Here is a 13,479-nt window from a genome sequence, read left to right as displayed (position 1 = left end):
ACTTGATCCTGATTGACTCTGACGTTACGATGACGTAGATGATGATAACATCCTGAGATCAAGGCGGCTGCTACTCCCCACTGATTGCGCAGTTTAAGAACATAATGGGAAACAAATCATGTGATCTAACAGCTGATTGGTTAAGATTTTGGCTCAGTAGTATTACTGAAACTTTTCATTTTTGTTGAATTGGAGTGATTTAGATCTGATTTTGAATTTTTATTCTGTTAACCAGATAATTGTTGTGCATTTGATGGAGAAAGTCATCAGTGAGAGAGGCCGAATACAGTTAGATTGCACATCTTAAACTGCAGACAATATCATAGCTTTAATTCACCAAAATGTCTTCTCAGTGGGATGCAAGGATTTCAAAAAATATGAACAGATGTTTTAGTTCCATGAGTTTAAATATCTGACTTATCAATAATAAAAGCTGTTGTATTGTATTTCTTCCTTCTGTACTTGACTATTTAATATTTTAATGTTTTAATGTATTTATGTAGTTTGAGAAGGGGAAGTCTACTTATAAGGATTTATATACAAACTGATATGTTACTGATTTACGTTAGAATTCCTCTAAAATGAGATCACTGATTGCCTGGAGAGCGTTTTATTAGGCTACAGTGCAATCATTTAAACCATCAGAAACAACATTTTAAAAAACTGTTTCTTTAACTTCTTGTACAGACTTAAGGCTGCTGGAAACTGTCTGTCTCGGGAGCCAATTTTTACCTCCACTGCCCCCTGCTGCATATGAACACAGCGCTAACAAACTAAAGCCAAAAGCTGCAGGCTGTAAAACCGAAACAGTGAGCTGAAAGGCGTTTAAATGAAACTGCACAGTCAGGTGATAACTGATCGGTATGTGTGACCTCTTTCACATATTTGATTATAGCCGTTTCTATTTGTATGTAAATCTCCTCAGCGTTACACTGAAGAGAGAGAAAAAAACGAAGACTGAGCATAGTTTCCCGTGTGCATTTGTGTTACAACTCCTGCTGAATTTAATTCTTAACACAAATCTCCCTCCTGTTTGTGTGTGTGTTCTGTGATAACTTTGTGAGGGAGAATCCACATTGCTGGCAACAGCGTCCCTCTGTTCAGGAAAAATCCCCAACTGGCTGTCTGCTTTGTTGTACCGTTCGCCTTACAAGCAGAGCAGAGCTGAATGAAGTTTTGTGGTGTGGAAGTGTATCTCATGGCCAGGCTTACTCACTTATTTATTAATTTATTTTCTTAATAAGCCTGTTAGCAACGGGTGTTGTCACACACACAACTGCCAGGGCTTAGCGGGGAGAATATTAGAGTTTTGTTGATTCGGCTGGTGGCTTTTGGAGCAAGTTGATTGGAATTTTTCTGCCCTTTTTCTGTGCAGTTCATGTAGGCTCTGCCAGCCGTGCTGCCGACAGTAAATGCAGTCTGCTGTCCTGCATACAGACAATTAAAGATGGTCTAAATCTTTTATCCGTCCATCTCTCTACACCATCAATCCATCATGTATTCATCCGTTATACTTCACTCCTCCTTTAGTGTACTGTTCATCTTTTCTTCCCCCTGACTCTCTCACTCTGCTGTTTGTCCATCTGTCCTCACTTGTTCCAGATTTTTTTTTTCCTTTGGCAGCTTTTCTCTCTGTCTGTTCCTCTTTCTCACATTCGGCTTTTGCGTTGTAGCAGTTTAGCTTATGTTCTTACGCACAGCAACTTGAAATAAGTGAGGAAGTAAAATGAGCTTAAATTCTGACACCGGCAGTATTAACGGTGTTCAGCAGGCATGTGTGCGCTGTGTTTTCTGTCTCCTTTGTCAAGATTTACTTCCATTTCCATTCTAGTTGCTGCAGTGCACCTGGTAGATGTTTAAACTGTTGCACTAACTGAAAAGCAGAATTGACTGAATGTCTTAATTTACATCCCTAAACTAGAACTAAACTAATAACTTAGCCAAGCCAGCACATTTGTCAATATGTTGTGGTTGATGAGTTGCAGATATACGAGTACTTGTATGTATGTCAACTAACAAGAAATTATAGAAAATTCTTCGCAATCACGGGACAGCATTGACAAGAATGATTTTTCAAGTGTAAAAAATCACATTGCAGTGATAAATCTTTGTTCAAACAACTTTAAAATGGAAGCACTCCAAGTTTACACATCAGGTTTAAGTTGTAAAACGTCTCGTGTGTTTCCAGGGGGAGCTGCACAAACTATTCATTCATAAAATAAATGACCCCACTAACCTGAAGCACTATCAGCTGAAGATGATAGGCAGAAATCTGTGTGAGGAGAGAAGTGAGGTAGACAGGTGGATTCAGGTAAGTTGGCCGCCAGATTTTTTGACTAAAGGCCACTTTAGTCCACAAGGGCTTGTATGAAGTAATTTTCATCAACTGTCTAAGTTCATGCCAGCTTCTCGAAGAACATCCATGTACAGCCCAAAATTTGTGATTACATCCAGATTATATACACAGCAAGTATGCCGAATGTGCATGAGCAAGAAAAACAGCATAGATGCTTGTTTGGATGAAAGGCTATGTAGGACATTCAACATTATAAACAGCTTTAAAAATATCTTTTTTTTAATGTACTAAACTATGCTGATATAACATTCGGGGAATACTATAAACAAAGTGATGCTCCACACAGAGCAAACTGCATTTCATTTGTTTATCCCCACAAAATACGCTCGCCAGCCAAAAAAAAAAAAGTCACACACTCTAATTTTTTGTTGGACTGCCTTTAGCTTTGAGTATGGCACTCATCTGCAGTGGCATCATTTTGATAAGCTTCTGCAATGTCACAGGATTTATTTCTGTCCAGAGATGCATTAATTTTTCACCAAGATCTTGTATTGATAATGGGAGAATTGGACCACTGTGCAAAGTCTTCTCCAGAAAATCCCAAAGATTCTCAGTGGGGCTGAGGTCTGGACTCTGTGGAGGACAATCCATGTGTGAAAATTATGTCTTATGTTCCCTGAACCACTCGCTCTCAATGTGAGCCCCATGAATCCTGGCATCGTCATCTTGGAATATCCATACCCATACCATCAGGGAAGAAAAACTCTATTCATTCATAACCTGATCATTCAGTATATTCAGGTAGTCAGCTGATCTCATTCTTTGGGAACATAATGTTGCTGAGTCTGACCAACTCCAGATCATAACTCTAACCCCCACAGGCTGGTAGGCACTAGCCATGATGAGTTCATCACTTCATCTGCCTCTCGTCTTACCCTGATGTGCCCATCATTTTGGAACAGGGCAAATCTGGACTCATCAGACCACATTTGTTCTTCAAAGATGATGGTTCTCCACTATCCTTCAGGTTTTAATAATGCATTGGAAGGTTCTTAACCTGATTTTAGTAGTTTCAGAAATCTCTTGTTTTCTTTGCTTGATGCAGGACAATAATCTGACCCTTCTGAAACAGATTAACATCTTTCCCATGACCACAAGATATGTCTTCCAACATGGTTGTTTAAGAAATGAGGAGCTCCTCACTACATCAGCTAGGGTTAAAGAAGTTGTTGCAGCTGAAATGTATTCATCACTGCCGTAATTATCCAATGGAAGGCTCTTACCTATTTGCTTAGTTAAATCCAGGTGGCAACTTTTTTTGTGTAGGGATTATATTGTACTGTTGTGAAATAAAGCTGCATAAAAGTTTTCTTTTGCAGCTATTTATTCAGACTGAGTGCAGCTCGAGGTAAGATTTAGATTCTGGGGTTTGCAGCGTCTTTCAGGCTACAAGAACCAGAGTGTCAAAGTTGTAGCATTATTAATAAACAACAAAACAGACATAGCATTTGTGCTTATGAGGACTGTCAGAGAAGAAAAAGGTTACAATGAGGTTCAGTGTAAAAGTATTTTCCTTCCAGTACTGTATTGGAAAGATGCTGTAATCTTGTCTCAACACAAACCAGGCAGCCTCAGGGTCAATCACAGCTCTGATTTCTGTCTGTTATTTGAGAAATAAAGGTCATTCGTCTCAATGGCTCTGCTTTTATAGCAACTATAGGATGATCAGTTACACAGAAGCGCTCGTAACAGAAAGAATCGTGTTCTCATCACGCTGGGAAAGAAAACTGACTGACAACCAACAATCACTCTTATTGCAAACGTATAAGGAATACTCTTTCTTTAGTCTTTACTGGAAGATAACAAAGACCTGTCTTATTTTCTTTCAGTGACAGTTTCATCACCTCATTGTCAGTCACAGAATTTCTTTTTGCTGTTGCTGTTATCCTTCCATAAAATGTTTCACATCTAGACAATCAAACCTCTGCTTCTTTACACACGTGCAATGAGTGAAAATAGCCGTGTCGTGTGCATATTCAGGTGTGCTTGTGTGGATGAAGATTATTTCTGACATGAAGTTAAATCTTGTGATAGGAAACTAAACGTACTTCTGATATGTGTGGAATTTTTTCTGACAAAGAATTTGAACAACTTGTAGACTTAGAGTCTGCAAAACTGGAACTTTCACTGATGTTTTCTATGATATGACTATTGATTTATCAAGAGAATAATCAGCAGTTGTCACACTAATGTAACTGAGGAGGTATGGTTTCGATCCAAACTAAAATTTTTAGTAGTTTTGGACCAACTTTTATCATTTTTTTTTTTGGTCAAATGAACCAAAAAAATCCTTCAAAACACTTCTATAGAGAATAAAGTGAAGTGTTAGAAAGACAGCATTTTGGTATCCATTCCAAACTGAAGTTATGGTAACTAGACTTAAATACATATAGGATGTATTGAATAGAAACACATATGAAGGTAGATTTTTGGCTGTAGAATGCGCTGGCTGATGATTTAGCACAGTTCTAAGGAAGACAAGTGTTGCAGTGTGTCACTTTAACAACCGACTAATCTGCTTAAATGTCCAAAATACGAAACTCCACCCTGCTGCTCACATATGCAACTTTGGTTTGAACTGCTCTCAGTTAAATTACAGTGTACAGATGGAGAAAATGTAGCTAGATAATATGAGCAAGCTGCAAAAAGATAAGCAAATAAAGCCTTTATAGCATGTACAGCAGGAGTGTCAAACTCAATTTTGTTCAGGGAGTACATACATCCAAATTTCAACTTAAGTGACTGTAAAATCTAAGCATACTAACCTATAAATAACCACAACTCCAAGTTTTTCCCTTTGTTTCAGTGCAAAAAGTACATTCTAAAAATGTTCACATTTAATGAAGTATATTTACAAAGCAAAATGAACCTGAAATATCCTAAGAAAAATAAGTGCAACAATGTTACGCCTCAGTTTATCATTTACACATTACAACTTACAGATAACAGTTTGTCTACAAAGGCACAAAAGATTTAGTGTTCAGGTATCTGGAACTGAACCATAGAGTATTTTACCTTAAGATCAAAACAACTATAAATTTATAGTTTTATAGATTTACATTTTGCAGCTAATGTCTTCTTTGTAATTTTTATACTTTGCAAGTCAGATTGGACCCTTTGACGGGCCTCTTTTGGCCCATGGTCCATATGTTTATCACCCATGATGTACAGGCATATTGCTCTCTTAGACAAATGGCCAAACAAGCACAGCTACGATCAAAAATTGTGTCCTCAGTCTGTTGTGATGTAGTTTATCTGCAAAAAAAATCTGTGCAATAGAGATAATGTTGAAATATTTTGGCCTCAGCACTGTAATCTCATTAGCATTTAACAAAAACAATACGTAGTAGCCGCGTTGTGTGTTCCATCATAAGAAGTGGAGCGCAGCATGTGGTGGAGATGCTGGTGTGGTTTAATGCCATTGTGTGTGCTTCGTCAACACTGGAGCCTTTCTGCCGCAAATTCTCGCAGACAATCAATGCACAGATAAACTCGGTGTTTATTGTATTCAGTCACTAAAGGCGTGGGCTCCAACACTTCTGTCACATCATTTAATCCACGGCACTAATCGCCTTGTTTTTCACGGACACCCGGGGGGGCTGCTGGGAGGATTAGCTGCCACACATCCAGTGCGTTGGCTGTTACGGTTTTCCTCTTGTCTTACTTTAATTAACAAATGAAATACAATCTCCTATGGCACAATATGCAGTGACTATGGATGTTGATGTATTGTTTTCAGTCACAGATATAGGACTTAGCCTCTGTCGATTTAGATCACAGCCTCATCTCTTATTGTTACAGGTTATGTTACACTTTGTCTGCAATTAATTGTTGAGTTTGTAACTTCAAGGACTGAAACTAATTAGTAGTTTAAGGCTTCATTAATCTGTATTATCTCCTTGATTAATCAACTACTTGGTTCATCTATAAACAGTCCTAATATGGTGAAAAATGTCTACAACCAAAGACATATCCAAAGACAAAGTCAAGGGCTGTAAGAGTCAGTTTCTTCATTTTGACGCAGGAAGTGGTATCTTAGACCGTTTTTTTCATGTAATATCCTTTTTTCGGCAGATGAAGCTAACAGATTACAGTTATAAAGAAATTATTCAATTTTAAGAAGCTGGAATTACCAGAAATTAAGATGTTTAATGTCAATTGTCAGAATAGTTAGAAAATAATTGGGAACTTGTTAAATTGTTAGAATTCCAGTGATTTCATTTGCTCAATATTCACATCGAATTTTCATCTAAAACCGAAAAAAGCATCAATTTGTGACTGTGGAACTTGGGTATGCTTGAAATGTTTATTTTCTCATGACTGTCAGTAGTCTTTCATGCCTTTCCTTTGAAATAATTTTAACTTTTGAACTCAAATTGACGTAGATGTCAGAATTCTTCTAAGTGCACATTTTTATCCAACTACAGGGAAAATGTATTTTTGATGAGTACAATGAGCAGGATGCTGAAACCAAATCATAAAAAAATAATTTGGTGTAAAGTGCAGTCAGGCCTGATCATATTAAGGAATGTTTTTGTGCGTTCTTAGCTGGGATGACAACCACAGATGGTTACATGGACCGACTTCAGATTTGTTTCGACTCCCTGCTGTCAAGATCACACAGGACTGTTCAATGAACAGGCTAGCTGAGTTCATGTTCCATTTAAAAGCGCTGGTTGACAACTGGGCAACACCAACATACCCTAACCAACTTTAAAACGAAGCTACAAAGCCAAAAGTTATAAAGCAACTGCATAATTAAATGCCCCAACCTAGCAAGGATGACGTTCTGATCTAGGAAAGCATTTAGTGCCCTGAGAAACCCGACTGTTCGCTGCCATCCAAACAGCTTCTTCGTCTGCTGTTCTGAAACCCAGCAGCTCGACCAAGACAGAGAGCTGCTGGGTTCCTCTCGGCGGGTGACTCCCTTCTAGTGAAACTTATGAAAAATTCATCTTAACAGGTTCTGCTTTATCTTGAGCTCCCTGCAAAGCTTCATTAAATCCGCTGGAAAAAGCTTTACTTCGATTTCAGTTAGAGGTCAGAAGCTACCGAAGCTGGCTTCTACTATGCATTTTCATTTACATTAATATGCCTCATATATTTGCATCAACACTTTCACTGCTGTATGTGCATTTTGCAGAGAGGCAATTCACGGAGAACACTGAAGCTAGAATACAGAAGTGGGCTTAGAGAGGTTAAAGGCCAAAGCATCCTTATAAATACACGTGTGTGTCTTTTTAATGACAAGTACTAGTAGAGAGGGTGGAGAGAACAGTTAACGTAGGTGGAAACCAGCATCAAGTGAGATTTTCATTCCTGGAGAGGGATTAGACGCCTCTCACTAGAAACGGAAGCTGGATTTAGTCCAGGATTCTCTCCTTGTTGTTTGTTTCTCTTTTACCTCCCGTCTTTCTCCTCTTTCATCTCTTCGTCTTTGATCGCTCGCTGTCCTTTCTCCTTCATCTTTCTTTATAGTTCTCAATTCTCCCATGCCTCTTTTCATCTTGAGTGTCCCTCGCTATGACAATTTCATTCATTCATTCATTCAGTCATTCATTCATTCAGTTTTTGAGACTGGAGTTTTTGAAGAGCAACAGTTCAGTTGACTCAAGCCTGTTAAGTCTTCCTGTCAATTTGCATCTATTGGCATGTTTATGAGATATTGTGCCACACTTGGATTTGGTTCCTTCTGGCAACTACCATCCATCCATCCATTATCTATACACCGCTTAATCCTCACAAGGGTCGCGGGGGGGGGCTGGAGCCTATCCCAGCTGACTCAGGTGAAGGCAGGGGACACCCTAGACAGGTCGCCAGTCTGTCGCAGGGCCACACACAAAGACAAACAAGCACTCTCACATTCACACCTACGGGCAATTTAGAATAATCAATTAACCTCAGCATATTTTTGGACTGTGGGAGGAAGCCGGAGTACCCGGAGAAAACCCACGCATGCACAGGGAGAACATGCAAACTCCATGCAGAAAGATCCCGGGAAAGCCGGGACGCGAACCAGGGATCTTCTTGCTGCAAGGCGAAAGTGCTAACCACTACACCACTGTGCAGCCCCTCTGGCAACTACCACTTAAACTAATTAACTCATTCAGTCATTCAGTTTTTGTGACTGGAGATTTTGTCAAACAAGGCACAAAAGTCCAGTCAAGTCTTCCTATCAATTTGGTTTGTGTGCAACTAATTTCTATCTACTGGCATGTTTCTGAGAAGTTGTACTACACTGGGATTTGGTTCCTTCTGGCCACTAGCACCTAAACTTTGAAAGAGTGAAAGTGTACTTGAGGAATGATATGCAATCCAGCACAAAAGTCCTCAGATTTATAAGTCTAGCAATCCATTCCAGACTTTTCTGATGTGGTTCCAGAAAACCAAACCAGCTTCTGCAACAGAATACAACTTTGCCAGTGAAAAAAAAGTAGTAAATACTTTTTATTCATAAATTGAACAAGGTATGAATTAGAACTGAATAGGTAAACATATTATCAGTCAATCATTCGACAATTAATTGACATCTATAATGGAAATGTGCTTAATGTATCTCATGAATTTTAAAAAGCCCCTCTCTGGTTATTGATTAAACCCCCATAAACTCATCTCTGTGTATCAGAGTGACGTATTTACAAGTTGTTTTCTATTAAGATAACCTGAAAGAAACTGAAAACCTTTCTTTAAGAGCAGACAACGTTCATTTCTAAGGAGTTCATCGGAAGTTTTACTACGGTGCTTGTTCCACTTTTTATGAAGAATGTGATATCATATGCAATTACTGTTCAAACGTTTATGGTCACTTGAATGTGTCCTTATTTTTGAAAGACAAGCAGTTTTTTCAATGAAGGTGACATTAAATTAATCAGAAATACAGTCTACACATTGTTAAAGTGGTAAATGACTATTCTAGCTGGAAACAGCTGATTTTTAATGGAATATCTCCATAGGGGTACAGAGGAACATTTCCAGCAACCATCACTCCTGTGTTCTAATGCTACATTGTGCTCGCTACTTGTGTTAAATGGCTAATTGATGATTAGGGAACCATTATGCAATTATGTTAGCACATGAATAAAAGTGTGAGTTTTCATGAAAAACATGAATTTGTCTGAGTGACCCAAACTTTTGAACGGTAGCGTATATTGAAAAGCAGTAATTTACTATTGATCCATCTTTTTACTTTTGGTCTTTCATTTTAAAGTTGAAACTCTTCTCTAACCACACCTCAGCATTTTCTCTGAAGTCAGCACAGAAATGAAGCACCACCTCTCATACTGTCACATATTTTCACAGTATTTAAGTGTCAAACTTGTCTCCAGGGTCTTTTGTTTTCTGACCTGCCAACGTTACAGTTTTCATCCTCTGGGGATAAAAGGAAACACACTTTTACTGAAGAGTCAGAGGCTTCTTTGGAACACTTTCACACGACAAGAAAACACAATAAGTGGGCTTGGCCTGTTCTACTTCTTTCCTCCAAAAGGCTGGATCATCTTACCCATTACCCCAAAACACACAATACTGACAGACAGCAGCCATTCTGTGGCGGATGAACCAACCTAACACACATTGACAGGCTGACCTATAAAGCAGACTTTTGTTTCCCAAACTTGGTGGGAAACTCCAAGTAGGAAGTGTACTACAAAGCTCAGCTGTGTGATTACAGTAGGAGTTATTATCAAACCGCCATTAAGGGAGGCCCTTCAGCCACATCTGTTCCAGCTCTGCAGAGCAAGTGTGTGTGCTTACACCATACAGATGAAGTGTGACAGAAACAAGCATGAGGAGGACTCTCAGTCAAATAATCCGGTCTTAATAAATATTTAAATAAAGGCAATTAGGCACAACTGTTTTAAAAGATGAGCCCCTTCCTAAACAGCCATAATAACTGGGTGGAAGATAAGCCTGAAGCTGCTTCCCATTAGTACAAACAGCATCCTTTGAACAAGTGGCAGCGATCACAAGTCTGTTTAGTGATAAATTAAAACAATCCTTGTCAACAAATTTTTTTTAATATATAGGCTATTCTTTCTTCAAATAAAATGAAGCACCGCATTGCAGAAGAAGGAAAGCTACGGCGTCTATTTGCATCTTATTTTTGGAAACCCAATGCCTCTGAGAAGCCTTGCTGTCTCTGTCATCATTACAGCATGAGTCACAGCCAGCACAGCTCCAGGTGTAGATATGAAAGAGAACGGGGGACGTACTGTATTTGATAGGAGGTAGAAATTATTTGGGTTGTTTGTGATGTTTCCATGATAACCCCTTTTAAACAATCTGGCTGAATATGATTGATATGTTAAAAAATTTATTTAATTGGCTTCATTCCTGTGCTTTCCGTGTCTGTTCAGCAGCAAGGGCCCAAGTGGAGAACATTTTGTCACCTGAAGTGTGAAGTGTCAGTCTGCAAGGATCCAATGTTGGAGATTTTTTTTCTGTTTCAGAATTTTTACAAAATAACAACTGCTCTGTTCATAGGAGTCAATAGAAATACAGGCGACTCTACTGGTCTAGATTAGAAAGAATACAAAGTATAAATTTGATCTAGGAAGAACCTAAACTCAGAATGCAGAGTTCTTTTAAACCTTTTACTCCAAACCTCCTTCTAGAGGGATGCAATGTCAGTGACTGGTCAGCATTTATACACAGGGCGATCTGATTGGTGGAGCTCTAAATGTTGCTGATACATCACTGTAGACGTTGCGAAGGAAACATCCAATTATCTGAGCTACTCATCTGAAACAGGACAGTTCCCAACTGTGTTTTTGTACAATACTGTGACTGTCTCCGCTCTGTCCCTGGCTAACCTTGGAAGTTAACAAATTTCCTTCCTGAGGCTGTCAGGAAACTGTAGGTCAAGATGACCTCCTTCTCTTCTCTACCATTCTGTGACTAATATGAGTATAATTTCTGTCTAACGATACCTGATAGGCTTTACTGAATGCATGTCAGACCAAAAATTACTTGCTTGAAAACATTTTTTATCAACAGCTCCCAGATTAGTACACAGTCCTCATCGGTATTAGGACTTGACTGAAATATAACACGCATAGTGAGAGGTGGGAGGAAATGCTGCTCGAAAAGTGTTGTCCCCTCTGAAAGAAAGACTATTAGAGGTAGCAAATATCATTTTTCATTATATAATTATTATATAACCATTTGTTGATATGTAGAAATGACCCTAGCTATTACAGTACACATTTGACCAATTCATTGCAACAGCAAAGAGATCATGTCACAGCCAAATAGGTTTACAGATATTTGCAACTTTTTAGTTATTATAATGAACAACATTTATCCAGCATGTTCTACAAATCTAATTTTATAATGTTAATATCACCCGTAATGGTAAATGCAAGAGAATTTTAACCCTAGGTTATTGTGCCTCTTTGCAATTTTCTACCATTAGCTCTGTGAATCCCTGAAGCACACACATATAGAGCTCTGGTGCAACAGGTCATCACATTACGAGTGACTTTACATTATTATTGGCTCTAATGGATTCCTCTAATACTTAGCAGATCAGTGCATCTCTGTGTGGTCGCCCAGGTAGGAATTATCACTTGGTTTCATGTAAGGCAAATCTGACATCATCCTCATCTTATTTCATTTTTCCACACTGCAGTGCAATAACTAGAGTCTTCTCTGTGTACTGCCTAGCATCTATTAATGCTTGTGAGGCGTTTAGGGAACAATGGTAAACTGTAGTGTCAACATGGAATGTTGAGGGAACATCTGTAAATCACAACTTGAGAAAACAACTTGAGTTAGACTCTTCGCGTCTAAACTGAATAGGATACTGTAGACACATCAGATACGCCGCACCACCCACCAGCACAAGCAAATCCTCACCCTGTGGGAAATACTGAGATATGAGGAAACAGCTAACACTATGCGCTGCATTTATTGCAATGAGTGCAGCAGTGGTTTTACTGTCAGAGCATCAACTGAATTGAAACGTTAAAAAAGCACAGTGACTTTAAGAAACTTGTGTAGTGCTGTCAAAGATGTGCGACCATCAAAGTGGCCCACCTCCCTGCAGTGTTTCAGCACCAAGCAGCGGCAAACTAAAGCAACAAGGAGTAAGAAATGATGAGAAAATTTATCATTAGTTATGATGTAAATTAAGATCTACCTGTTAACTTTAAGTCCCAGGTCATCTTGTGAAAAAGAACAGTTTAAATACAGAAAACATTTATTTACATCTTTCTTCATTCATTCATTTGACTATTAGTTTAGTATATTTATATTTCCCAGTGTGTCTGGAAGCATACTGAAAATTTTGGGTGCACCTAAACTTTGTGAAATGAAAACTTGGGCACATCAGCACAACCACTGTAAAAAGTTAATCTTGCGCTGACAGAACAGGCCAGATTACAACTTCCAGAATCTTGGTTGCCTGAAACAGTTTTCTGGGAGTTCTTCTGAGGAACCAGGATCCAACAGGAATGGAACACAATGTCAATCCATAAATAAATAAAATAGGAGTTCTTCATACTGCCAGTCAAAACCCAGTGGGAAGAGTTGGGGATGAAGGGGACACTGCAGTGTCACAGTGTGGTTCTGGATTTATGACACTGTCTTGTCAAAAATGTCAACTTTCCGCTTCAGCTTGACACAAATTACTTCTCACGATAAATATATTCTGCAGTTTGCTGCCGTTACCCGAGTAAAGTTTCCACACTGAGCTTGTTCAACAGAGCATGAAGCATGAAGCTTTGTATGCACCTTTGAAGCAACATAAAAACTTGAAAAATATAAACAATTTCTTACCTAAATTACTTTATGGGAGAAGCTCAAAGCTAATAAACTGCTGTGATGAACGCTCTTCACATGTTCTTCGGTACATCTGTTGTGTATTGTGTTGTGTGATTGCATGACAACTGTTTGAAAACGGTGCCCTAGAAATTCATACAACTCAGCCAACATAATGTGCTACATAAAGGAATCCACCATGCATGTTATTTCTATTACAGAAAAACAGCAACACTCTCCTCATGTGTTTGTTTTCTTTGTGCCGCTGCAGATCTCATTGTCAAACTGGCGAAGGACAAGTTCGGGGCCATTCAGACAGAATACCAAAAGGTAACAGTGTGACTGTGAGCGTGGTGTAATGGCTG

The 13,479-nt window shown here is 38.8% G+C and overlaps 1 protein-coding gene across 19 annotated transcripts in view; it reads left to right on the top strand.

Moving 5' to 3' along the window:
• Positions 1 to 13,479, top strand: part of prom1a (prominin 1a) — a 102,052-nt gene that overhangs the window by 29,213 nt on the left and 59,360 nt on the right. For all 19 annotated transcript variants that reach the window (XM_035954878.2, XM_055016822.1, XM_055016824.1 and 16 more), the window contains exon 2: positions 13,386 to 13,444. In XM_035954878.2, the coding sequence (XP_035810771.2) occupies positions 13,386 to 13,444 (59 nt within the window). The remainder of the gene's footprint in view (positions 1 to 13,385; positions 13,445 to 13,479) is intronic.

Source organism: Amphiprion ocellaris, chromosome 13 (genome assembly GCF_022539595.1).
Source record: "Amphiprion ocellaris isolate individual 3 ecotype Okinawa chromosome 13, ASM2253959v1, whole genome shotgun sequence".
In the NCBI taxonomy this organism is placed as follows: domain Eukaryota; kingdom Metazoa; phylum Chordata; class Actinopteri; family Pomacentridae; genus Amphiprion; species Amphiprion ocellaris.
This window is presented reverse-complemented; position numbering and strand designations above follow the sequence as displayed.